Genomic DNA, 26,330 nt, shown 5'->3' with positions numbered 1-26,330 from the left:
CAAACATTGTCCACTTCCCTAATAAAACATCCATGTTCATAATCCTTAATAAAACATCCCATTCAAATCGATTTTCCCTCAAGCTTAGATAAGCTCATAGGCAGGTTATGCATCTTTGTTGTCAGTAGCAATCAATTATGTAACTATTCCATTAAGGGTATCATTTAATGTGGCATTTATATAATAATGCCAAAGTGGCAAAATAGCATCTTGGATTATATGAGCGTTCTGGGTTATATTGCAATAAGTATGCTGTTCTTTATTTATTCGTGATCGTTTCTTTCTATAAATATTTAATATTATACTCGAATTAATTTTAAAATAATCAAATAAATTTTTAAATGTAATTATATTTTTCAATTTGCAGCGAAGAAGCCAAAACGCGAGAAAAGAGTAAACAGCTGATTGTGATTTGCGACAAATTGCCATGGATGCCACTGAGAATAGTAGTAGATAGAATAGTCTACATACTTAGTTGCAATTTTGTCGAAAAATTAATTGCATGTAAAAATGAACAACTGTTTGCGATTTTGCGAAGTTTGCAATAAATGCAAGTTTGCGACATTGAATGAGTACCGCAATTAAGCAAAAATTGTAATATCTGAATCAAACTTGTTACACAGATTCCTTGGCAAATACGAAAAGACGAGTTCCTAGATCAGCATAATCGGACCACGCCCACAAAACGACTTTAAACGAAAACCTATAAAAATCCATAGCTAAGCACTTAATTAATATATGTACATATGTATGTATATAGAACTGTTATTTGACACACAGAGAAATTAACTTTTACTCCGAGACGGCTTGTGACAGCTTTATAGGAGCCCGGGTCAATAGGGACAATAAGCGTGTCACCGCTCACTTTTAAGTGAAATCATACATCTCGTTTCCCGCTCGACTGATTTCTTCTAAATAAAATATATAACATTCTTTTAAAATTACTATGCCTTAGTGCGAATATAAATTAAATCGGACTCCATCCACGAATACTTCTCACAATTTTGAATTCCGATTTTTTTTTCTTTTCGGTATACTCGTATAAATCAACAAACAATTAATATAACAAGATAAAACATTGCACCAACAGTGCCTTGAAGTATGTCATCTTATAACCAGAAATTATCCAATTAATAGCAAAACTGTTCAAGCCCCTAGGTACCGGATATGTGGACCCCAGTACCTATAGTCGATTTTTTACCGAAAATATGATTGAAGTACATGATTGAAATTCATAGAGAATCCTTTCTAGATAATATACTGTGTTTGAGTTTGGGTTAGATAGGGCCAATTCTTTCTTAGCCCCCATATACCTAATACAAAGATTTTCGCACTTCCGGGTGACTTTATATCGCATATATCGACCAATGTGTGAATTATCTCAATGAAAATGAAGAAATGTTTTAAAATTGGACGAAAACTTAACCCAGTACCATCTTTTAGAATTTTGGCAATATACTGAAAAGATGAATCCTATAGTTTGAATCCAAATGCTTACACAATTAAACATTCGATGGATTTATAATTTAATGCGATAAATTTTGTTGTAATCATTTTTTAATTAACTACATACATATATACATGTATGTATACGTATGTACATATGTATGCATATTTCTATTTTTTTATAGTACATACTCTTATCAAAGATAATTAGGGTTATTTTTACTGATAAATAATTATGGTTTAACACATACTTTTCGTAGTTGGAGATTTTATAAAATTATATGATGATCTGTTCGCTTAATTTCTTCTAAAGAGGATTCATTTTTACACTAAAACCTTAAAATAAAAACTGGTCAATAAACTTGAGCAACTGTGCGACGTAATAAACAATACAATGACGCATATGGAGACGCATACATACACATCAAAAGATAATATGTATATTATACATATGTATGAATGTACAAATATATATCAAACGATCAACCAAAACAAAAACTTGCGAAAATTCAAAATAATGCAGATAAACAATCAAATGTATTTTGTTGGAGTGATTAGAAGAAGGTAGAAGTGACCAAAACAGGTTAGCAACATTATTTAGGTAAACATGGTAAACACTTAGCCCACTCTCACAAAATAATCAGATTTAGCTAACAGCTTACATAAGTATGTATGTATGTATGTACATATATATATATTTTTTAATTTTACATTTACATACACACATACATATGTATATCAAATACAAAGAGAAGAGAACATTTAGAAAGCTCAATTTTATCTGAAGAGTGTGGTACAAAGTATACCAGATTGGTTAGAGAGTTTACGATAATTTTGTCTGTTATTTAAAGTGTTTAAACTTTTATAATTAAGTAATAGTATAACGCTATACTCAACCATACGTAGTCCAGACTTTTAGTACATATTGTCAAATAAAAAGACTGAAGAATTAATGAATGTACATATATAATGAAATTCCTCCTAACTGGACACCGTGGCAGTGTTTTTGTCCGAGTATAGGAATTATCCACATATGTATGTTTGGAGGCGTGGCAAAAATTTGCGTTTAAAATGTTTTGTTAGGGTCACAAAACAGGATAAAAGTTGTACATTTTGCAAAATTATTCGTGTTTAGGAAAGAAAATCATGGATATGTGTATTGTATTCGGTTATCAGAGGTAATTTGGACAAAATACTATCAAAATTGTGCCCGCGTCCGGTCATTAGGGCGTACTCATGTCCAATTATCGGAATTGGTTTTGCATGAAAATATTAATGAAACCATTGTGTTTATGAAATCTGTCCGGTAATGGGAGGTGTACAGCTATAGGAACTGTCCGTAATGGGGATTTTCACTGTATATGTATAGTTGTTATGCTCTAAAAAAATATAACCGTTATCAACAATAAAAATTTCGAAAATTTGATAAAAAAATATTATTCAGATATGTCCAAATAAACTTAGACGAATATACATATGTACATACATTTGCACATGATCTTTTTATTCCTTTTTTCGCCATAGCGATAATGTTGAAGATCAACAAGAGTTATCAGCAAATTTCGTCAAAACAATTCAATTAAACGGAAAAGAATATCAAAATATAAATGCCTTTGCAGTAATATAATATTTATTGCTCCAGGATTGTAAACGTGACTTCAAAGTAGCAGCCAATTTGTTGTACATTGCTTTTAAGCATTAAAAATCATATTAATAATGCAAAAAATGTTGAGTAAGCCCCCATTTAAAAAAAAAACGAAAAATATTATATAAACTAACAAAAATATACTGAAATTTCGTAATTTTTTCTTATGCCATATTTGTTAGCAAAATATAAATAAACTTACCGAAGTCCATAAATTGTTTTATAGACAAAGGGGATGGATTGAACTGCGAGTACATATCGAGCATTTTTGTAATATTCGATAAACGCACCGGAAATAACCGCATCTTGAAATTTTGTTGCTGTCTTCTCTTAAGTGAATGTTGCAAGGAATCGTTTTACTTGTAGCTCCTCTTTTAACTGTATGCGAGAATTTGTGCACGATTATCGATGAGACTGTTAACTTTTGGTTTCAAACTATAATAAATATATATGTATTTTTCTTATAGTGAAAATAAGTTAACATTCGTATTATTTGCTGTATCTGTAGTAGTCTTCTGAATGCCAGTTATTTGTTATCACTTATTTATTTTTATACTTGTAAAAAAACATTTTTTTCTTTAGTTCAGAATTGTCACGAGAAACACTCAAACTTTATTGTTTTTAATTAAAACTGTGATTATGTGTGGGATGATCATCTGAACACTTTGCTGACGTAAAATAAATTTTTAATAAATAATTAGAAAGTCTGAAGTTTAATATTATTGTTTTTTAGTCGCTCAACCACTGTGTGTTTTGTGAGCCTTGATATATGTAGTATAATTTGTGGCATATGTCCTTTTCACCTCTGCATATCGCGGTATACTAATGATGAAGTTGGGTAGGTATTTTTGCTTGCTCTACCTTCAGTTGTGCCTACGTGTCCTTTGCAGCATAACAACATTCAATGGTGAATGAATATACATATGTGTTCGTTAATCTCCGCTCTGCGTTTTTAATTTGGTTCTTAACACGCTTTGTTCTTACAGTCTAGTATATTCTAAAGTTTCTTTTTTTTTATGTGGGCAATATTTCCTATTGCCATTTGTATAATAATCTGTGGCTGTAAAGCCTGATATTAAACTCCTTTTTGTCACCTTGTCGCAGTAAATTTTTGTGCTAAATAACAATATAAAAAGAAGAGCATGTATAGTCTGGCGGTTACAAACACAATGCAGCCGAAAATGTCGTATTCGGTGTCAAAAGGCTGATGACGTTGCGTTTCTGCCTCTTCACCTTCGTTAGGCCAGTGTCCTTTCTATTCCAAAACACCCTTACATAAATGGAGGGTGTGTATGTCAAAACTTCACTTATGATGCTTATTCACCTTCGTTATTTAATGAAATGTACTATATATTAAAAGTCGGTTTATTACGCAGATTTGTTTGCACAAATGTAAAAAAGTAAGCACGTTTAAAATTTAAGTGTAGTAATTTCATTCAGATATTTTTTTTAGAAATTCACTTCTTTTGTTGCTATTCTTGCTGAGATGTTCACCGTACTGTTGCACTGCTCTGCTGAGTTCTAACTGACTGATTTCTCGGTCCGCTCTGTACTTTTTTCGCAATTCTGGATTGATGTGTCCCGTCTAGCTTTTCCGTTGCACATAGCGCTTAATATATACGTACGTGTTTAAGAGCTTCGCCTGATTTGTTAGTTTCAGCGCTTACATTTTATTTTTCGCTCCAAAAGGGGCTCACTCACACTGCCAATACTTCTGTTTTGATGTACACATGCTTATTTCTTTTGTTGGGCGCAGACATCGATAATTGACCATTTGTTTCACATAATGATATCCCCAATGTTATCTTTCTCGTGTTTAATAAGAGAAACTTTTTGTTGGGTCTGATCTGGAAGGTTGGAGCTTTTGACACACGCTCAGCTGTTTTTGACATTTTTGTTATAGCTTTGTAGCAGCTGTACAGTGGGATAATTGTGGTAAATTAATTCAGAAAATTTTAAATTGGGTAGTCGAAAAAGTATCTTCGTATTTCTAATCAATTTTCAGCTTCTTTTTTATATTTATAATAAATAATAAATAAATGAACAAATACGTACCATTTTGGTCAACCACTTTTTGCTATTTTTCCTCTAGAGACATTATTCCATCAGTGTAAATCGAAATTTCGAATAATTGTTAGTATGTATGTATGTACATATATATTTTAATATGTTCTCCAGTTTCATTGATTCTGCATGTTTTCAAATTAAATTATTATTTTTATATCGAAACTTCTTCAACTTCAAGAAAGTAAGCAAAAACCTTACACATTTAAGAACATAGCAGATTATAATTGCTGGTACATATTCAAACCTAAACTCATCGACTCTTCACGCTGCTTTATTGCAAAGAACCGAACCCGATCCTTAAAAGTAAAATATCTCAAAAACTATTCGTTTATACTGATGTGTGCGCTCCCTCTGTAATATAATCGTTTAAAGGCGCATGCAAATTCTGAAAACGTTCGCCAGCAAAATTGAAAGCGATTTTGCTAATTATCTACTCCGCTTACTGGATATTGAGTAGATAATTATAGGTGTCTATATGCACATGTCGGAACCGACCTTGAAAACCGAACAATGTCCTGAATGGGTCACTGCCTGAGGCATCGGAATTGAAACTCCGGTAGCCGAGCTCACAAACCAGCAAGAGCAAAATTAGACAAAAAGTGCATGACCTCGTTAGCAAAAGCATCAAGCTTCCTCCATGTTAGATTTGTTTGGGTCACAGCGAAATGACCGAAAATCGCAAAGCCGCTAGACTTATGGACCTCCAGTGAACTCCTCAAGCGTTAGACAACAACTAGAACTTGTGCAATTGTGTATCCTTCTAGCAAAAAGTGAACAGTAAGTGGTCCGCCGAATTACTTACTTTTAGCAAGGTCAATCTAGCCGCAATTGTCGATGTTCTGATTGGACACGGTGAAATAGGTTCGCACGAGGTGCGACTAAATATTTTGTAAGACGCTCTTTACCAAAGCTGTATGGAGGAAGAGAAGATTAAATCATCTTGTCACTTTCTCTCCATTGTCCGGCTTACCTTCGGCGATTGAAATGGCTGTATGTGATATTAAACGTGGAAGCTCAAAAGGTTTCATCGATCTATGAAGATCTGGTGATCCACCTTCAGCAGTGGATAACACAAATCACGTACATTTGTCTAAATGAGATCTATCGATTATGTTCAAATCCCTACGACCTAACTCAACCTACAATGCAATTGAATGAATGCTAATTATTCATACTAAACGTATGTATGTAAGTATATGTTCTTTGTGGACTAGCAGTTCGCACATCTTACACTGACTGAGCCCTCTCTATGTATCTCTAATATTGTTAAATAACATGATCACCCTACAAAAAGTGCAGTGACCTGCACTCGCGATACAACCCGGCCTTATTCATCGAATATCTTTTTGCCTAGAGTGTATATTTATATATTATTATGTATTTTAAAGGATACGCTATAGCTTTAAAAAATAAATTGCCTAAATAAAATATTGTTGTGCAAGTTAATACTTTTCTTTATTATAATTAACAAAAAACATTTTCTGTCAACTGTGAAATTAAACTTAAGTTGTATAATTTTACGTGCTTACTATAAGTAACCAATAAATATAGTATAGCGTTACATACATTACATTTGCTTGGACATGAGAACTCTCCTCTCTACTAGGAGAAATAATACTCCATGTTACGAACTCATGATCGCTTCTTTCATATCGCTTCTCCTATTATGCATATGTTTTGTAATACGTACTCTATTCATATATAAAGGTATGCAAGTATGTATGCACATGTACTGTTTCATTGCATACAAATTTCATTACGAATTTCATATGTATGAGGACAGATATAGTCGCTTTAATATTACTAACTTTCCGGTTTAGGCGCATAAAAATTCTACGCTACTATACTAACAATTGTATATGCTAAATAAAACTGTTTGGAAGAAAGTAAAAAATAACAGAAGAAAATCAAATGAATATATTTTATATATTTAAGTGCGCAAAATTAAAACACAATCTGTAGACCAGAATATAAATAGTTTAACGTTAGTCGCTAGCTTACGAAGTTGGGCAAGCTCTTCAGATTTGAATACGCCTTAGGGCAAATCCGTAGTTGGAGCCGTCGAGTTTCGACTTTACGTTGTAATATGCAGTTATATATTTTACAAATTTCAATTACCACTTGCAATTAACAATTACATGGATTTTTTTTTTTTAATTTTGCATAATTCATACACACATACATACATATGTAAGAGGAATTAGACAGAAGTTTTAATTCATCATGCGAAGAAAGTAACAGCGCTTGCTTTAGAACTTTCATTTCGGTAATATCGTCGTTTTCCATTCATCCTGAAAAATTTCGAAATTTCATCATATGACACCGAGTTTTTTCAATCGAATATAAAAATAAGCGCTTAGGAAAATATACTGAATCACAAGGGAGATGCAACGGATACACCACATATACATATTTTTTCATTGCAGGCACGCACTCATTTAATTATTCAAATAACGGTTAAAAGCACACATACACACACAATTCTAATTGAAGAAATACACCTTTGCTCTCATATACAGCTTGGTCGAATGTTGTCGAAGCATTTCTTATTTACTCACATACACTTAGCAGGCGTATGAAGATAATTATTTTTTGTTGTTGCTGCTATTTGCTGATAGTGGCTATAGAAATAGTTTACATAGTTGAAGTTTACAAATAACAAGTACAAATTTTTAGCATTGAAATAAATCGACTATTTTTTTTTTCCTTTTGTAACTTCCATTGTGATGCTGTGCATCTGCGGAATATATTCGCATTTTGCCTAATTATAAGTTTTAACGTTAATGTTGCCCAAATTTTACACATTTCATGCAACTTTCGCTCGCTGTGTTACATTGCTCACGAACACACTACAAAATTACACGTTATTATAATGAAAATAGCAGTATGCAGTATTTATATATATATATATATAAGTATATATAAGGGTGGTTAGTAGGCGGCTGATCCAAGGTAGTGACATTTCCCACTATTTGTCGAACGCTGGCATACATAAAAAGTATCATAACTACACAACGTCGTTTGTGTTCTCTTGCATTTCATTCGTACCATAACTTCTTTATGTTCATAGATTGTACGACATAATTTTTCACAAATTATAACAAAAACAAAATCATATAATTTCGTGCCACGTCACACTTGGTGTTTAGTACACAAAACGATTAACATTAATATCGAGTGCATTTCCACCACAGCCACTAGCCGGTGGCGGTTGATCCGAGTCGTTATCGTCGTCGTAGTCGCTACGACCACCGCCTCCTCCTCGACCATTACCGCTACGTTTTGCCGCCAATGCACTCTGCAACGCAGCTCGACCGCCACTCTTTATAATGCGCTCTTTAATCTCCTCGGCGAAAATGTAATTATCGTGGTTGATATAATTTCGCAAATCGCCAGAAAGCTCATCCAACGACAATGAATTTGGCACATCTACTTTCACCACTTTTGTTGTGGATCCTTCGCATGAGCATACTTCATTAGAGCGTGCTCCCATTTGATAGAATAGTATGTATGGTGTATTGGGTGGTGTCAGATTGTGCAGCTCTTCTGACTTAGACGGTGTGACGACATTGTCATTGAATTTGTACCACTTATTAGTGATATCAGCAGCGTAAGTATAATAATGCCCTGAGTCCATACTAAAACCGGAATGGACGACACCAGCATAGAGATCGTAATGCACGGAGGCGATCTCTTCCAACGTTTCCTCAGCACAAACCTTTACAGATACCTAAAATGTGCAAATAATAAGCAATTAAAAGAATTATTACGAAATTTTATGAATTTAAACTGAACACGCACCTTCTCATCATGGAACACTTTGTGCATCAATTTGGCGCGTGTATGATACTTTTGATCATACTTAAAGTGTTTCAATGTCAATATTAGATTTTTTGGTGCACTGATAACATTGATGTACCGTTCAGCATCGCTAAGTTTCTTACACCGCTCGCAAAAGTATTGGTTGTCCCCGTATAGTTTCTCTGGTGAACAATAATAGTCGATGAGATCCTGTACGGAGTAATTGGAGGCGCAATCATTTTTCACTTCTGGAAATGACAGCTGTAAGTCACGAAAACTATCAACTATTCGACTCTTCCAGCCACAAGTGAGGCATTCATAAGTAGTTGCCAATTTGCCTGTAAAGGTTTTATCGATTGTGGTTGTTGCAACAGCGTTATCTTTACAAGGATCAGAGCTGCTACTGGCATTGGTTTGAACGACGATCTTTTCATCTACATCCGTATTGCTGCTGTCGTTGGTTTTGTTAGTAGTGTCGGTGGTAGCACTGTCACTTGTATATGAATGCTGAGCCTGTGGTGTGTTGAAGTATGCGGTGGCACCTTCTCCACTGTTGGTACTGCCACTTTCTTGTTCGGCTTGCTTTGCACTTTTAGCAATTGGTTCGGTTGCCTCTCTGTCTGCTATTACTACTTTTTGACCATCAGTTACTTTTCTTGCATTCGCCATATCACTTCCTTGCTTTTTACGGAACAGCGTTTCTTGTTCATGTAGCGTTTCCAACAAATACCCCAAATATTCAGAGCTATCCTGTTGCAAGCCCGGTGAGAAGCCAGGTGGTCGTGTTGCACTTAAGACGCGCGATGGTGTCAATTCAAATCGAGTTGAATAGAGCATCAATGCAATCTGTTGTTGCATTTTCATTAACAGTGGTGACTTGCTTTGTGACAACAATATTTCCCGACTAAACCTGTATTAGACAGACAAAAATATATTCGATATAGAGTAACAATTTGAGAAATGTACATACTCCTTAGTCATAGCTAACGCTTGTAAAACGCTATTCATGTAACATGTGTTGCCTAAATTAACAAGACCGACTTTTGCATTACTTTCATGTGGTATTATTTCGGTGCTGTTATCATCACCACTTTTAGCGCTGCTCCCATAGTTTGGCAAATCATAAGAATGTGGAATATCCTTCATAACGAGCTCCTTTCAAATAAAATAACAGTTATAGCATTCAAATCCACTATTTCAGTGGTCTTAAATTTTACTCACCACCGCCTCGTACATATCATCATAGCCGTAGAACCGCACCATTAAAGACTTAGTTAAATCAACTAATTTTTGAAGAATTTTTTTGGTTTCTTCAGCGTAGTCTTCCTGACTATTAGATTGTTGCTTCAAATACGTTATAACACGTGGGAACTTTGGCAAAATCTGCAAACAATCAAATATTTAAACATTGTCTGCAAATGCACATCTTGAACTTTACCTTGTGAAACACTACCGGTGTTTGGTCAATGAAGGACAACATATGACATACGATGGGGTATACTTTTGGTCGCAACACTGGCAATATAAGTGATGTGAACAATGGTTCTATGTTATCCAACGCAATATCACGAAATAGCGAAAACTTTTGCTGTTCCTGGAGTCCTCTCAGTATGGCTAATATCCATAGATTAAGATTTTGGCAAAAGTTACACATGCGTAACCATTCGCTTAGTAGTTTAACAGTCTTTCTTATATTCTGTTCAGGTATTTTGTGGTCCAACATTGACTGCACCGCTTCGAAAACCATTTCGGAGCTAAACAACTGGAATATTATGGCGATAGCACAAGAAGGTGGTTCCCCCTCACCTTGTGTTATAAGCTGACAGACAACTCGAAGGTAGAATAGGTAGACGCGTTTCTCATTGGCTTTACTGAAGAAAGCGCCAACTTTGACTATATCTTCTTTAAAACGTTTAAGTTCTTTGGGAATTTGTCTTGGAGTCTGCACACGTGCTAATTCATTGATTATGTGATGATAAATTTTTACTATATCCGGTCCAAATGATATATGCTGCTGATTCAATTCCACCAATTCGATGAGATGTAAAATATGTGTAATATCAGTGGTGTTTTTACTCGATTGACCACCAATGTTTCCTGCTTCACCTCCACCGCCAATATTTCCGCTTGATCCAGTGGCCGCTTTCATATTTATCTTGGGTTTATTTGGAACACTGTTATCAACTCCGCTGCAACCAGGTTCATTTGCATCAGCATTACCACTTATCTCTGCACCTAAATTCGCTTTAGCGTTAAGCTTTTTGGTTTTTGTACCACCACCAACTCCAACGCCCACGCCAGTAAGTCCATTGTTACCACCCACTCCGACACCGCCTGTTACACCAGCCATAGACCCGCCGGTCGTATTAACTCCTCCTACGGCGTTCCCATTAACGGGTGCGGGCGCAGCGTTCGCTTCCGTGTTATTTTGCTTCACAGCCATTTTCGGTGACACGGGCACGCGTCGTCTACGTCGGCCGCTCCCCGGGAACGAATTTCTGGCGTTAGCTGGCGTCTGCTGATCGCTCGATTCCGTTATCTGGAACAAAACCTACTGCAATACGTCTGCTTGAAACCAAACCAGGCGTTTCAAAGTGCACACACACAATCTATACTGACAACTATTTAGAGGCCAGTGGCCACTCACGGTCGGGCGACGACCTTATTCGGATAAAAGCAGATACAAAATATTTGTGAGTTCTTTGGTGTTTACATACAACTTTTGTTCAATTTTCGATTTAATGACGCAGACTTCTTTTATAATGAGCAATCACCAATCCCGTTATTATTATGCAGTTTTATAACGAAATTCACTTTGTTTATGCTGTTTTCGGCCAATTGGAAATATTTTCCTCTCGCAAGATATAAGACGGTTTTGTAAAACTTTTACTGCTACAGCTACTATATACAAATTGTTTTTAAATTAAATTTATGATATTTTCCTGTTTGGAATCTATAAAATCTATGTCAAATTGTTTTTCTTTTTATCAATTTACACCAGCAAACTCGCAAAAATTTTCACACTGCTCATGCCTCTTCGCGGCGAAAATGGATTGCACATCAAAACGAAGACATTTATGTAAAGCGAAACAAATTTGCCATAGAGAACTGCCAGCTTTGAAAATTTAGAATAAAGTAAACTTCTAGAGTAGTAAATTTCTCTCATCTTCAGAGAATTCCTTAAATAAATGAACTCTATTTTATTTCAGTGAATTTTTATTTTACTTAACAGTACGTAATAAAGTACATATTTGGGTAATTATAAACATTCCAACTTAATAAAAATATATTTATAGAAAAAGTAATATACCAAGGAACATTACCAAAGCTTTCTGTTAAGTCTCTGTGTCGGTTCATCTAATTTTTTACGCAAAGAGCCTGAGAGTTCCACGTTGTGTATGTTCTCATTGTATTGGAGTTTAGATAGTCAAAATTACTGCGATATATATATATTTTTTTTATTTAAATATTGTTTAATCTTAATTAAAATTAATTTTCCAATCTAAGATCAAGCACGTAATGACAAATAAAAAATCGTAAGGAATGATCAATCATATGTATTCGGGATAGTTTTACGGAGTCGGCTTTAAGGAACTCATAGAAGTTTTATTAAAAAACTCTGTTAGAGCTCTCTGGTAATTAATGTAATATCTATTAGACTTGTATGTATGTTTACAAATACATTTGGAATAGCAAAATTATTACCTTTTACAACTAAGATTTATTTGAAGTAATAAAATGCCAAACTTTCTTAGTGGTTGTCAATCAATTTTGTCTTTTATGACGTCACGTAACTTAATATTGTTAAATGTTGATTTGACGTTCTCTTCTATAGTAATGTTCTGACACAAAGAGCGCGACAGATTGCAAGCGACATCTGTCAAATATTAAAATACATTCGTTCTTATGGACATAGTTATTGAGACAGCTGCACAACTACATAACTGTGTCCCCAAGAACGTGTGCATTTTGATATTTGACAGATGTCGCTTGCAATCTGTCGCGCTCTATGTGTTCAGAGCGTCTTTTTCGTTTATTTCTTCTTTATTTACATTTGATAAAACTGTTGTTGGCAAAGAGAACATTTTGGTTTTAAAACTGCTGGATATTTGCAAAAAGATTAAGAATGGTGGACCCGAATTTCATTGAAGTTAATGAAATCACCGGATATTGGTCATTTTTGGCAAGTGTAAGTGCAAAAAAAAATCAATGTATAGTAAACACATTAATAAGCCACATTAATATACAGATTGACTGGAACGATCCGTGGCTGATTGCGCTTATAGCGGTGCATGTTCTTACAACGGTGACTACTCTGATGACAAGGAACAACACTAATTTCCAAATATTTCTGTTTCTAATATTATGTGAGTTATATATTCCAATTATGTTGTTGTTGATGTTGTAGCGCCAGAAAATATGTCTGCAGTAATTTCGAGGAATGGTGCCGAGTTGGCAGTCCTTGTCCGGATAAAAATTCCGATTATCTTTATTTATTGCTTCAAGGTTAAACAATATTTTCTACTTTAGTATCAGCGGCGTACTGTTCGGAAAGCATTAACGAATTTGCGGCAGCTAAATGGAAGAGCTTTTCTAAGCAGCAATATTTTGATAGTAATGGGCTTTTCATTTCGACAGTATTTTCAATACCGATATTACTTAATTGTATGCTAATAATTGTAAGTATAGTAACAAACGATTAGATACTCTACAAATTGGGAAAATTTAATTGATTCATAATATTTAAGGGTGCTTGGATGTACAACTCGTTGCAAATTATGGTTACGCTAAAAAGAGCACAGCTTCTGCAGCAGGTGAAGCGAAATCAACAAGAAAAGAACTCAGAGCCAACCAAAGAAGTTAAATCAGAACACGTAAAATCGGATTAAACTATTTTGGAATATAAATTATTATAAAATCTGCTATAATTGTAGAAAAACTATTTGTACCAGTAGTATTTAAGTTTAGTTTGACAAGTTAAATTAAATAAATAAATTTACATCAATAAAGTAAAAAACGTATTTTTTTATTGATTTTTACTTTTGTACATATGATTGATATGAATACTCTTCGTAATTTACCGTCACAGAAATTGTGCAGAAATAGTTCAAATTAAAAAAAGAAGTTTCATAAAAATTAAAATGTAAAAATCGCATAAACTTGAACCGATAGTCACAAGTTAAACATATTGACAAACTATACGAATGTTGTAAGATCTGACTTTCTAAATTTCAGCTTCCGATATAGTAACAAATAATCAACTGCCTTACATTTTATATTACATTTAATTTTAAAAGTATATGAGTCTAAATGTTTCCAGTTTTATGACTGCGTTTACTAATAATTTGACTTTATCTAAGTTTATGAATATTAAGGCATACATATACATATGTACATATTTAAATTTAAGGATCGCCGATATCTTATGGCCAATTCACACAGCATTTTTAATTCGCTTTGCGTCAGAGATGTGTTTTGACAAAATAAAGTTCGATGTACGCTATTGTTTAGTACGTTCACATAAAAAGTTTTTGATGCGAAGCAAAGCAAAATGTTGGACATCCCTAATCTTTTTACACTTTGTCAAAAAAAGGTCCCTATTTTTATTACAGAGAAACACTGAAAATAAACCGTTAATTGAAGCAAACCATTGTTTTCTGGGCCTCGTTGTTTCAGTATGAATTGTTCACAAAGCACCACAAAGCGCGGAAAGTTGTATCTGAAGCCACGTCATGGCTACACTACATGAACATTTGTAAGAAGGCAGCGACATAACAATCGCTGACATGTACACAAAACAACACAGTAGTCCATTTTGTATGTACACAATTTCGTTGTTGCCATACTAATATCTTTCACTTCAATGAAATTTTAATATTTTGTTCAAAGTGAAATATTTTATGCAGAAAATAAGTAAATGGGGAAATATATTTGTTTTAAATTATTAATTGTTACAAATGATATAACAGAGTTATTTTATGCTTTTATTTGTAAATTAACGTCAGGTTTGTTAGAGCTTTGAATAATTTTACATTTTACATATTAGTGGTATCACTCCTCTCTACTGTCAACTCTACTGTCGTCCTGCGGTCGTTGGCAAATATAAGAATATTTTAAAGTTAGCGAGAACGTCAACCGTCGGCCTGCAATCGTATAGTAGTGCAGCTGTGTAAATAACTGTGTCCATTGGATCGTGTGTATTTTAATATTTGACAGATGTCGCTTGCAGTCTGTCGCTCTCTATGTGTTCCGGGCGTCAATGTGTTCAGCACTTGAATGGGCCTTTAAATATTCTCGTCCAGTGTTGCAGAGCAATCAAAATAAAATACCTATACACAAAGCCATTCTTGTGTTTTTACCTATCACGATTATCTTACGTCATGTGCTTCGTATTTTTTAGGCAATCGCTTCCCCATGACATACGCTTGACAGTCTGATTATTATTATTTTTTGCACTTTTACAGACGACAGGCTGATAGTGTAGTGTTTTCAGGCGATAAATATTTTTAAGATAAAAAAATAGAATGTGCAGAGAAATGCCAAAAACATTTATATAAAAACATAAAAGTAATTTGGAAAATAAAAACAATAGAAATACAAATAAAAGGATTTTGATCGGAATCTGATAGGACTTTAAAAGGAAGAAAGCTATAAGGAAAAAGGAAGAAGAAGGACAAACGTCGGCCATTAAGCACACCCAAAAAGCCACTACCGGCTGAAAGAAACGTGTATCTACAGACGAAAGGTAAAGTTATTATTTTTACGTCAAGATGTCACGACCTTCGTCACTCGCATGGGTGCTCATGTTACTCCTAAGTCGCGTAGCCGGCGATATAGGTAGCAGTGAAACACAACAGTTAAATTCCTCAACTGAGCTACCCTCTGTCTTGGAGACTTTAACGCCTGTCACAGACGCAACTAGTGATGAGCTTCAACGAAGTTTGCGCTTCGAACCTCCTTTGGTTGACTTTGGTGAAGCGTGTCCTGTAGGTACTGCACGAGCATACACAGTTACACTCTTGAATCAAAATGTCAATCGAAGCGTGTACTTGACATCAGTGTCTGGGCGTACACCTATGTTCTACTCGAGTTTCTTCGAGGCAAAAGTTGTACCACCGCAGGGTAATACCACATTTAATGTGGTATTTTTACCCCGCATGCACGGTATTGTTGCCACTGATCTCCTAATTCACACATCATTCGGACAAGCACGATTGCAAGTTCGTGGTATGGGTCGAGACTGCCCGTACAGACTTAAACCTTTGGTGGGGATTAAGGCTCCACTTAATGCGACACTTACTCCTGAAATTCAAATGTATAATCCACATAGTACACCACTTCAAATACTTGAGGTATGGAAGAATATTTTAAATGCTCTGTATCTTTATAAGTAAGTAACATCGTATTTCAGGTTTATAGCAGTGGAGGTTTGTTTCAATTAGAACTGCCGAGTGGTGGGCAAGAAGGGCCACAAACTTTATGGGAGATACCGCCATATGAAACGAAATCAGTTATTCGAATACGTTTCCATGCTCGAACCGCTGGTAATCATACGGCTTATATACGTATAAAAATATCAAATCAAATTGAAGAAGGCATTGGTGATACTGTGGGCACAGAAGGAAATGTGTTGGTAATACCGGTCGAATTTGAAATTTTACCATTACACGGATTATATGCAGATAATCCCGTTATCGACTTCGGTCGTTTTTCAACAAAAGACGGGGAGGATCTAGTTCGGGACAGCAGCGTGAAACCGATTCAGTTTAAGCTACATTTGCACAGTTCGCATATGCGACAACAGTACGAGTTACTCGATTTTACGCTTCGTAATATATCTGGGCTGACATTCGATCCGAAAGATGGAGTAGTCATTCTAGAGGCAGATGCATTTGATAGCACAACAATATTGGATGAGCTGATGATTATAAAGAGTATACCAAGGGAGCCACTTCAGGACAGCGTCACTCAGTCAACGCAAGAATTTACGATACTAATTCGAGCAGAATTATTCAAGGGTTCGCTACATTATGATAGTAATTCTACCACATTTATAACACAAGCTACACTTGGTACGCGGGGCGGCAATAAGCGCACCTTAGTGCTACGTAATGACTACGAAACTCCTCTGGCATTGCTTAATGTAAGCCTACCACAGGAAGATATAGGTAGTCAAGCGTTACGTGCACAGTTTAGTAGCGACTACCTTGATGCGATAGCTGACGGTGCATCAGGCTTCTTGGTACTGCCAGCGGGTGGATCTTTAGCACTGCTCCAACTTCAGATGATTAATTCAAGCATGACATATAAAGCTAGTTTACACGTATCTACTAATATTACACATATTCAAGTGCCACTGGTTGTTTGTGGTGGCCGTTTACATGTCTCCACTTATGATACAGCGCGCATACAAGCTGATGGGCCATATAACGTTGATCTGAATTTAGGAGCAATTCCGCTGGCAGAGACATCACATGACGGTTACATTGTGTTGCGCAATCGCAATCCATTACCTGTCAAGCTGACCACTTGGAACTTTCAATCGCCTCAAGGTGTCTACTTTCATACCACCTTCCGAGGATGTTTACGGCCGTCTTCATTGCGAGCGTTACGTAATGCAACGCTTAAGTTAGAGAGTGCAAAATTCAAGTTATGCACTCAATTGGAGGAAGATGATGTTGCTGTTTTTCAAGTAACGATACAATCGTACATAACCGAGCAACATCAATGTACCCTAAAAATATGGACTGCTTATGAGGAGATCACAACAACGGTACGTTTTCGAACATGGATCGGCAAATTGGAGGTGGATCAAGAGCAACTTTACTTCAATAACTGCTTTCCGGTAAATTAATAAAATATTTCTGACATAGCTCTTTGTAAATATTCAAGGGATAAGACAACAAAATTTTACAATATACCTTTTTTTTTGTCGCTTTCAGGGAAAACAATGTTCAGCAGAACTAGCAATACGCTCCACATTTCAGCACTCCATACACATTACTTCTATAAATTTCACTGATGCCGGGTTACATTTCGAGGATTACAACGTTAACGGTTCGACGATCGAAGGCAATGCTATGACTAAGGTGGGTCGGATACATGTCAATCCCTCATTGTTTTGCCAAAATCGTTGCTATATACAGCAAGATGGTCGAACTAACAGTCTTGCCTTCCCGGCACCATCAAACACGCGTGGTGGCCTTAACAACAATTTACATTTTGACGAGACGGAGTTACGTCGACGAACCGAGTTGTTTCGCCACCTAAAGTACGACTTTCAAAACATCGTTTTTACACTGAATAGCCATGAGTTGCGGCGATTCCTGTTACAGTTGATTATTGACATTGAGTGGCCGAAGTTCGTCACTGAGAAACCAGTGCTGCCAACTATAGAAGTGGGTAAATCTCACGAAGTACAGGTGTTACTCAGTAATCCGGCAGACACGCCGGTATTACTAGATTACTTCCTCGCTGATCCATCATATGCGAAAGATACGCAGCTGTCACTGCCTCTCGAAGTAGTGGATATCGTGCCGCATTGCTACTTAACCGATAAGGAAGTATTTTCTTTGCCAAGAGGTGCGCCACGTCAACCTGTACTTCTCCACCCACACACGAGCTTACCTGTAACAGTTCGTTTAAAGGCACCTGTGGCAGATAGTTATTGTACATTGTTACATATAAGAAATAATCTAACACTCTACGAAGCTGTTTGGGTTAGCGCGAAGGTAGTAGAGTCTGATTTCCGTCTAGGAAACCGTAAACCCGGTTCAAATGTATCGCTAACATTTAATTTTACTGAAAAACATTTCTCGATTTGTAATCCATCTTCCACGCACCAACACACGCTTAGCAGCCACAATGGTTTTAGGGCCATCAAGTATCCATTATTGAAACGGAAATTCACTGCGAGAAACACTGGCGAAATTCCAATTTGGATAGAGACATTTCAAATTGGTGATCAAATGTGCTCTGGTTATGGTTTCAAAATAGTGGACTGCAACAGTTTTGCACTGAAGGCGAATGAGACGAAAAAGATTGAGATTATATTTACGCCCGATTTTACCATGAATCGCATTATGGTACCATTAAAGATACATACCAATCTCTCTTACGATGTGGAGTATACAATAGTCGCCCAACTGCCACCAGGCACAATCGATCAATGTTCCGTCTTGATAGAACGCCCCCCATGGGAAGAGCGCATACGTAGTGCGGCAATCGTGGTTTTGGCTACTACATTTGTTTTTGTTTTGATTGCCGCTCATATTGATTATGACAACATATTGCATAGTCAGACGGCTCTTTATGAAGCGCGCGACAAGGGTTCTGTGCACCCGACATTTAATCTGCGCAATATTGCGCTGAAGGCGCAAGCAGCCACACATGCGACCGAAGATGAACCGCAAACGGTCAGTAGATCAGCAGCGAATGTACAACAAACGCGATGTGGTGCTATTCATCCACAACAACCGAAGGGTAGTGCGAGCAGCAGCAGTAGCAGCAGTGGCAGTAGTGGTAGCAGCGGCAACGGAAATAATGGTGTAAAGAAACGTAGTTTAAAGCGACAGAACCACTTGAGCGGTAACGCGACGTCGTCCCGTGTAAGTTTACCGTGGTCACTGGACTTGAATGTTTTCAAGAGCAGTGTTCCACCGACGAAACCCACAAGTGACAGTGATAAAACTAACCCCAGCAGTGGCATAAATGGGGGTTACCCGACGTCTGGTAGTGAAAATAGTGGTAGGAAAAGTTCATCAGCACCAACGCAACCCAAATCAAATACGCACAGTGATAAATTAGATAGAAGCAACAGTGGAGGTAGTACAAACAACAGCAACACCGCTGGAAAGAAACAGCAAACACAAGCGTCGACAACACAACCGCAGGTGCAAACTTCCCCGCCTAAACAGCAGCAGCCACGTGGGGCGCGGAAGTCAAAAAATACGGTTGCTGTTTCAGTGCAAATAGGCGAAAAAACTGATAAAGAGCCGCCAAGCGTCGGTACTGTTTATCAAAAGGCACAAGGTAACAACCCTGGTAGCACAAAAAATACACGCAGTAATACCAACAAGTCTACCGTCGGCGAAGCGATGAATCATATAAATGTGAAGAGCAACGTGCCTGATATTCCATCTAGTACCGTACCCATTTCAATACCCTCTTCGTCCATTAAAGATGTGGGCGCGCAAAGTTCTGTAACCAGTGCGAAGTATGGGAAGACACCAGGTCGAGAGCGTCGCAAAGACTTACAAAACGGAAGCTCAACCAATATAGGAAATGATGTTGCTGTTCCGAATTGTTCTTCATCGTCGGCGAATGCATCTCGACGAGCTGAACGTAGAAGTCGTCAACGTGCAGCAAACGCATTGCGAACACTTAATTTCGGCGATGCATCAGCAACTGCTGGTGCGGCAACACGCACTAGGCCTACGAATGGAAATGACAATGGTGGTCTCGGTGGGGGCGGTGTAGCCGGTGGAATGGGTGGTTTAATGGGATGCTTAAGTTCTCCATGGGATACTTGTAGTCAGGCTACTTTCAGTGACGTATTGCAGGCACAGCCCATCAGTGTGCTGGTTAAAAATGCATCTAAAGCAAACGATAAATCTAATTTGGATATTAGTGATAGCAAATCAGCTTTCTTTTTTGTGGACAAAGAGAAGGGAATGCCGGAACATGAATCAGATTTTACCAGCAAAGAGGTGCAACAACAAACGCAGTCTTTTGGGCAAACCTCAGGAGATTCAGCTTTGGATAAGGCGGCCCTTACGAATTCTACTGAACTCGGTCCGATTGGCTCCAAAAAATCGCCTTCCTCTACTCCTGTCTGGGAGCCAGTTAACAGTAGCAGTAGCAGCAGCGGAAGTAGCAACCATAGTGGCAATGGTCTTCAAATTCCAAAGCCTATTGTCTCTACTGGGGACTGCAGTTTTTTCTCCGATCTTTTAACCACTTACGATTATGATGGAAACAGTCAACTTAGAGGTAAGTATCCATAGATGATTGATCAAAAGTTGGACTCGCAATATTATTTTGCTTACTTCAGGAATGGACGCAGAACTCTATGAAATAAAAAAGGCACGAAACGAATATTTCGAATATATTTACAATTTACGACAGCAGCAGTTACAAGCTCAAGTGCAGGCACATGTTCAAGCGCAGCAGCAACATCAACAACAGCAGCAATTGATGCAAGGGGTCGATTGGGCAAGACTCAACTCGCGCACTTGGTCGCCAATGGCATATTTAGGACAGCATGACACTCCAAGTCTAAATAGCGCTGCTCTATCTACGACAGTTACAAATGCACCTCCCTGTGCTGCATTGATTAGTGGTTTAAGTGCTCCCGTAGTTGGTGGTAGTAATACCGGAACAACATCTTGGCCAATTGGCGCTGCTCTCTCATCAACTAGCAGTGTTGTCAACGGCAGTGGTGGCTCCACTATTATACGTCCGCCGCCAGGCCTGGAAAGCAACTTTCAGGGTATTAACAACAATACTCAAGCAGTGACGCAACAACAACAACAATCATTAAATGTTTCGTCAACTGATACAGGTGCTACCATCACAGCCGATATGCAGACGTTCGATCCATTTAGTTCGCTTAGCTCTATTTGGTCGGACAGCTGGCAGAAACGTGACAATAGTAATAATAGCAATACGAACAATGGCAACATGAAGTAAAGCGAGCTGTATGTGTGACCGGCCTCAATGTTTGAAAGTGTTAGGTTGAGCAAGTTTTTGATAAGCGATGCAATTTTTGATGAGCTTTGTAAGATTGTCTTCTTTTTCCACAAAATATTACGAACTACCTAAACATAGCTATACAACGTATCTACATTGACCGCAAAACTTTTAACGGGTAGATTATTTATTACTTAATGTCGTGAAAATTTTGAAGATTGAAGACAAATGAAATAACCGCAGATTTTATAGTTGGTTAGATTTATATTGTGAAACTTGTTGCCATATGCTCACCCTTGCATTTCTCAAATATTTGGCCGTTTGTATCAACATATGATCTATAAATTTAAAATATAAAATTGGAATGAGAGATAGAGAGAGCTGCAGAAATAAAGTGAAGCGATCAAAATTTGAAATTTCATCACGTGAAATTCGAAATTGCATAACTGAACGTTATTGTTAAAATTTGTCTTATTTTTCCTTTCCTACATGTTTGTAAGAAGTCATAATTGGTGTTTAAATGAAAGGAGTGAAATCAATTTGAAGCCATATGAAAACTGTACTTTAAAAATTTTTACTTTACTTTTTTATTTTATTTATATTCACCACTCACTTGACTTTGTTATTTAATTTTAATATCGCGAAAGAAGAAAATTTATAATTTATTTTGGAAATTGTACTTTTACTTACAAAAAAGTAGAGAAAGAAAAATATATATGAAGTGAAATTATATACGTGAAAATACATACGTACTCAAGAGTGTTGCTCAACACGCCCAGAATAGCAATCTACAATATACATATTTCCTCACAATAGCCACAACTTTAATTCTTTAGAATAAACACAATGAATTATTTAATTTAAAAACTATATATATGGACTTAAGTGCAGTCAACGCACAGAATGAAATTCATAAATAAGTACATGCATACAAACCAAATACATACATACATACATCATTTCAAGCATACATTAAACAATTTTCATTTACTTGCAAACTCTATCGTGTATTTATTTCAACAATGTAGAGACGGTCGCTGAGCCCGATTAAAGTGCGGTTATTTTTAGCTTATCAAAAAGTTTTCATATATATAGTTTGATAAATCCAACTTTCGTAATTGCACGAACTTCATTTTCCTAACAAATTTTTAGTATTCATGAGAGCTGCAACGAGTATGATTAAATCAGAACAAACATTCAGTTCATCATAGACAACATTGTTGATCAATTCGAGTACCCGCCAGCGTCAACTGATTTGATGCAATTACTCGTTGCAGTTCTCTGATACATATATTATATAAGTGCTTGGATCCCAATTTGACGTGTCACTTTAATAAGTGATGATGACCGATACATTTTTCCATTTTAACTTATTATTTTTGCGAAAATATAAAGTGGAATTGGGTATACCGAAACAGATAAACTATAATTTATTGTTTAATTTAAAATTTATTTCAGTTGCTTTCAGGCACGACAACACTTTAGGCTTTCTATTATGGTACCAGTTTTTGTTCTTTTATAACTTATCTTTTATATCATTTATCTTTATAAGATATTATGCCTTTTTCTATAAGATCAGGGATTTCAACAGCTAACCATGGTGCTAACTGAAAGTCAAAGAAAGGTTTATAAAATTAGGATCACTAAAACTTATGGATATAAATATTTTAACTCAGATTGTGATTTTATTGACTTACACCCAAAGCCATTGCATGTGCGATTCCAAATTTTGGTACGTTGCGCGCCCACAGTGGTTTAAAGTGATCAGTTAAGCAAATTTTACCACCTCGATACATTTTTGCAGTTTTCCCATCGAGTTCAGGAAGAGCTATTTCTGGTGCGGTTGTAGGATATGTTACCGGTATCTAAAATATTAAACATATGGCGGCAATGTTTAAATCAAATTTTTCTTTTGAATTTTATTTTCTTACATCGAACTCGATATCAAACTCATATTTGAGTAGATTGTGCATATACCAACATTTCCCAAACCAACGTGTGCCTTCCTTATTGGATTCTAATCGAAACCAGTCGCTCCCCGATTCCTTGTTGTTTTGAACATATTTAATAAGCGCTTGATATTCCTCCTTTAGTCTTTGCACCCACAACTCTTTGTCCCTTGGTCCTGCACGGGTTTGCAGTAATGGAATGTTGCTAAGCGTCTTCCTTGTACATTCGTCAACCATTATGGAAATTGCTTTGCTTAAATTGCTATTTTGGCAAAATAGTTTTATAACTAATGAAAATAGAATAAAACTTATCACAACATTAACATATAAGTTAATAACAAGTTTCACTTGAAGTAAAAACGACACGTCAAATAGTACTAAAAACGAGTGTTGCTGTATAAAAATTTATAAAGTTCCCTTTTATGGGCCATTCGCATACAACTTTCCTCGCTTTGTTTGACAGTTCATACCGCAACAACGAAGCATAGCCAACATAGTGTAAATGAGATGAGAGTTTTCCAACATTCCGCTTCCTTTCGATTTGCTTCGCCTCGTTGTGAACAAACGTATACAAATGTACACCTCGAACTCTCATGTCAAAGCACGTGTCAATCAGAAATTAGGAACACTGAAATCAAAAATTATTACGCAGATAATAAATGTTTTTTAGTTAGTTCTCTGGTAAGGCATCACCATTGCTTGCTCAGCTGTATGCAAACAGGTGGCAGCAACACCGTCAGCTGTTGAAATGATGGCCGAGCTAAGATTTTCATAATAACTAAACAATTGTATTTTTTGTAAAATATTAGCATATGCAACTTACTAATTAAAGAGTGAATATATATTATTATTGCGAGGATCAAAGGAATGCATTCTCAATATATAACACTACATGGCGGCAGTAGGGATATGCATAATCGTTGCTGCGGAGGGCGTGCTTGGTGTGTAAAGGTAATTATCATCAATTCATAATATTTCATGTCTAATACTTTTCTACATTTTTGGTAATAAAGGATATTTGTGGTATTGTCTGCGCGGTGTTTACATGGCTGCTAATACTGTTCGCGGAATTCGTCGTAATGCGTGTGATACTACTCCCAAGTCCATATCCGGTGTATAGTACAATAAACATTATAATATTCCAATTACTTGCCTTTCTCGCTTTCGCCTCGCATATTCGTACAATGTTGTCAGATCCCGGTGCAGTGCCACGGGGAAATGCAACAAAAGAAATGATCGAACAGATGGGTTACCGTGAAGGTGAAATGTTTTTCAAGTGCCCGAAATGTTGCAGCATTAAACCGGAACGCGCCCATCACTGCTCAGTATGTCAGCGTTGTATTCGTAAAATGGATCATCACTGTCCATGGGTTAATAATTGCGTCGGTGAAAATAATCAGAAATACTTTGTACTATTTACGGTAGGTATTTGTTTTCATATACAAATACATAAAGCTTGTAAATAATGTTGATTAACGGTTTCACAGTTTTACATTGCTGCTATATCCATACATTCTATGTTCTTAGTTGTCACTGAATTCGCGCAATGTGTGCATACGGAATGGCGACAATGTTCACCGTATTCACCACCAGCAACGATATTTTTGTTACTCTTTTTATCATTCGAAGCGTTATTGTTTGCAATTTTTACTCTTATTATGTTGGCTACACAATTAACTGCCATATTTAATGACCAAACGGTAAGTAATATGAGAAAGTTTTATCTGTTATATATATATATATATATATGTAAGTGAAGTGATAAAATATTTATAAAATCGTTATCACTCGCCACTGTAGTGAAAGGTGTTGTGAATAGTTTTTACTTAGATTATCGATCACTTGATAACATATGCATATATTGTCCACAACAAAGAAATATTAAAGTATTTTGGTAGATTTTAAATTTAAATGAGTATAAACATATTATTTTTGGATTATAAATAATATAAATTTAATTATAATTTTACTTACAGGGTATAGAACAATTAAAAAAAGAAGAAGCACGTTGGGCAAAAAAATCTCGCCTAAAGAGCATACACTCTGTATTTGGACGTTTTTCTCTGGCCTGGTTCTCACCGTTTACGAAGCCATCATGGCAAACGAAATTCAATTCGCATTTCTATTCCGTTTAGATTGAGCTAGCTTAGCTTTTAATACCCCTGTAATATGTGTACCCTTTTTAAATGGTAAATTATATAATGAATATTTGTCGATAACACTGGTCTACATTGGTTTTGTCGCCTTAGATAAAATATCGATTTTAAATATATTTGTGCCTACAGTTCATGAAACTATCAATTTGTAAGATTTGCTCTCATTTATTTTTAAATCTTTGTTTTCATTTTACTTGACAAAAATCAGAAAACATTAAAAACAAAGAGACAAATCTCGAAAACATATGTTATATTTTAATTAAACTCCTTTTATGGGATTTTCTTTTATAACTTTTTAATCTTTTTTTTTGAACTAGTAGTAATGAGCCGTCATCTGGCAATGCAATATCTTTTCTCCATTACTCCCCTGATCCTCATTATAATTTCGAAAAATATTTTAAAATGTATCAAAATTACTACGGAGATAGCCTAGCTTGATATTCAATTTCTTCTAACAAGCCGGTATTTATCAAAACATTGCATATGCACATTGAATATTTTCATGAATAAGTTCGTAATCCGGGCACTTGAAAGTATCAAAATTTGCAAAGATATCCAAGGCAACAAAATTGTTTT

General features: G+C 36.1%; 6 protein-coding genes across 12 annotated transcripts in view; 3 read left to right on the top strand and 3 right to left on the bottom strand.

The window, feature by feature from the left end:
• Positions 1-4,925, bottom strand: part of LOC120770281 (pyruvate dehydrogenase (acetyl-transferring) kinase, mitochondrial) — a 38,205-nt gene extending 33,280 nt beyond the window's left edge. For 2 of the 7 annotated variants that reach the window (XM_040097600.1, XM_040097607.1), the window contains exon 1: positions 3,294-4,925. In XM_040097600.1, coding sequence (XP_039953534.1) covers positions 3,294-3,396 — 103 coding nt within the window. In that variant the 5' untranslated portion in view covers positions 3,397-4,925. The remainder of the gene's footprint in view (positions 1-3,293) is intronic. The other 5 variants (XM_040097601.1, XM_040097602.1, XM_040097603.1 and 2 more) reach the window with 5 other exon arrangements.
• A 2,140-nt stretch (positions 4,926-7,065) lies between these two features.
• LOC120770525 (ubiquitin carboxyl-terminal hydrolase 35) lies at positions 7,066-11,994 on the bottom strand. Its single transcript, XM_040098072.1, has 5 exons — positions 10,398-11,994; positions 10,181-10,342; positions 9,930-10,114; positions 8,960-9,869; positions 7,066-8,888 (listed from the first exon to the last, which is right to left on the bottom strand). The coding sequence occupies exons 1-5, from the start codon at positions 11,400-11,402 to the stop codon at positions 8,304-8,306; spliced, it is 2,847 nt and encodes a 948-aa protein (XP_039954006.1). The 5' UTR covers positions 11,403-11,994; the 3' UTR covers positions 7,066-8,303.
• A 951-nt stretch (positions 11,995-12,945) lies between these two features.
• On the top strand, positions 12,946-13,961 carry LOC120771215 (transmembrane protein 18). The gene is made up of 4 exons (XM_040099117.1): positions 12,946-13,148; positions 13,209-13,326; positions 13,490-13,638; positions 13,708-13,961. Exons 1-4 carry the CDS (start codon positions 13,086-13,088, stop codon positions 13,846-13,848), a joined length of 471 nt encoding a protein of 156 aa, XP_039955051.1. The 5' UTR covers positions 12,946-13,085; the 3' UTR covers positions 13,849-13,961.
• Positions 13,962-15,409: 1,448 nt separating this feature from the next.
• On the top strand, positions 15,410-22,287 carry LOC120770187 (transmembrane protein 131 homolog). Its single transcript, XM_040097417.1, has 4 exons — positions 15,410-16,311; positions 16,371-17,804; positions 17,902-20,950; positions 21,012-22,287. Exons 1-4 carry the CDS (start codon positions 15,730-15,732, stop codon positions 21,647-21,649), a joined length of 5,703 nt encoding a protein of 1,900 aa, XP_039953351.1. The 5' UTR covers positions 15,410-15,729; the 3' UTR covers positions 21,650-22,287.
• Positions 22,288-23,053: 766 nt separating this feature from the next.
• On the bottom strand, positions 23,054-23,958 carry LOC120770188 (ubiquitin-fold modifier-conjugating enzyme 1). Its single transcript, XM_040097418.1, has 3 exons — positions 23,581-23,958; positions 23,347-23,514; positions 23,054-23,256 (listed from the first exon to the last, which is right to left on the bottom strand). Exons 1-3 carry the CDS (start codon positions 23,833-23,835, stop codon positions 23,185-23,187), a joined length of 495 nt encoding a protein of 164 aa, XP_039953352.1. The 5' UTR covers positions 23,836-23,958; the 3' UTR covers positions 23,054-23,184.
• A 364-nt stretch (positions 23,959-24,322) lies between these two features.
• On the top strand, positions 24,323-25,906 carry LOC120772498 (palmitoyltransferase ZDHHC3-like). Its single transcript, XM_040101144.1, has 4 exons — positions 24,323-24,549; positions 24,612-25,019; positions 25,086-25,298; positions 25,575-25,906. The coding sequence occupies exons 1-4, from the start codon at positions 24,466-24,468 to the stop codon at positions 25,731-25,733; spliced, it is 864 nt and encodes a 287-aa protein (XP_039957078.1). The 5' UTR covers positions 24,323-24,465; the 3' UTR covers positions 25,734-25,906.
• Positions 25,907-26,330: the final 424 nt, after the last annotated feature.

The sequence above is a fragment of the Bactrocera tryoni genome, chromosome 3 (assembly GCF_016617805.1).
Source record: "Bactrocera tryoni isolate S06 chromosome 3, CSIRO_BtryS06_freeze2, whole genome shotgun sequence".
Taxonomy (NCBI): domain Eukaryota; kingdom Metazoa; phylum Arthropoda; class Insecta; order Diptera; family Tephritidae; genus Bactrocera; species Bactrocera tryoni.
The sequence above is the reverse complement of the archived record's forward strand: the minus strand, read 5'-3'. Positions and strand labels throughout refer to the sequence as shown.

Excerpts from the sequence above, each read along its gene's own strand:
- LOC120772498 (XM_040101144.1), top strand. The coding sequence starts at position 24,466 with ATGCATTCTCAATATATAACACTACATGGCGGCAGTAGGGATATGCAT. Across the intron at positions 25,020-25,085 it reads AATACTTTGTACTATTTACG|TTTTACATTGCTGCTATATC; the intron begins GTAGGTATTTGT and ends ACGGTTTCACAG. Across the intron at positions 25,299-25,574 it reads CCATATTTAATGACCAAACG|GGTATAGAACAATTAAAAAA; the intron begins GTAAGTAATATG and ends TTTTACTTACAG.
- LOC120770188 (XM_040097418.1), bottom strand. The coding sequence starts at position 23,835 with ATGGTTGACGAATGTACAAGGAAGACGCTTAGCAACATTCCATTACTG. Across the intron at positions 23,515-23,580 it reads AGTTTGATATCGAGTTCGAT|ATACCGGTAACATATCCTAC; the intron begins GTAAGAAAATAA and ends TTAATATTTTAG. Across the intron at positions 23,257-23,346 it reads CACATGCAATGGCTTTGGGT|TTAGCACCATGGTTAGCTGT; the intron begins GTAAGTCAATAA and ends TTTGACTTTCAG.
- LOC120770525 (XM_040098072.1), bottom strand. The coding sequence starts at position 11,402 with ATGGCTGTGAAGCAAAATAACACGGAAGCGAACGCTGCGCCCGCACCC. Across the intron at positions 10,115-10,180 it reads ATGATATGTACGAGGCGGTG|GAGCTCGTTATGAAGGATAT; the intron begins GTGAGTAAAATT and ends TTTATTTGAAAG. Across the intron at positions 9,870-9,929 it reads GCGTTAGCTATGACTAAGGA|GTTTAGTCGGGAAATATTGT; the intron begins GTATGTACATTT and ends TGTCTAATACAG.
- LOC120770187 (XM_040097417.1), top strand. The coding sequence starts at position 15,730 with ATGTCACGACCTTCGTCACTCGCATGGGTGCTCATGTTACTCCTAAGT. Across the intron at positions 16,312-16,370 it reads CACCACTTCAAATACTTGAG|GTTTATAGCAGTGGAGGTTT; the intron begins GTATGGAAGAAT and ends ATCGTATTTCAG. Across the intron at positions 17,805-17,901 it reads ACTTCAATAACTGCTTTCCG|GGAAAACAATGTTCAGCAGA; the intron begins GTAAATTAATAA and ends TGTCGCTTTCAG.
- LOC120771215 (XM_040099117.1), top strand. The coding sequence starts at position 13,086 with ATGGTGGACCCGAATTTCATTGAAGTTAATGAAATCACCGGATATTGG. Across the intron at positions 13,149-13,208 it reads ATTGGTCATTTTTGGCAAGT|ATTGACTGGAACGATCCGTG; the intron begins GTAAGTGCAAAA and ends ATTAATATACAG. Across the intron at positions 13,327-13,489 it reads ATTTCTGTTTCTAATATTAT|TATCAGCGGCGTACTGTTCG; the intron begins GTGAGTTATATA and ends TTTCTACTTTAG.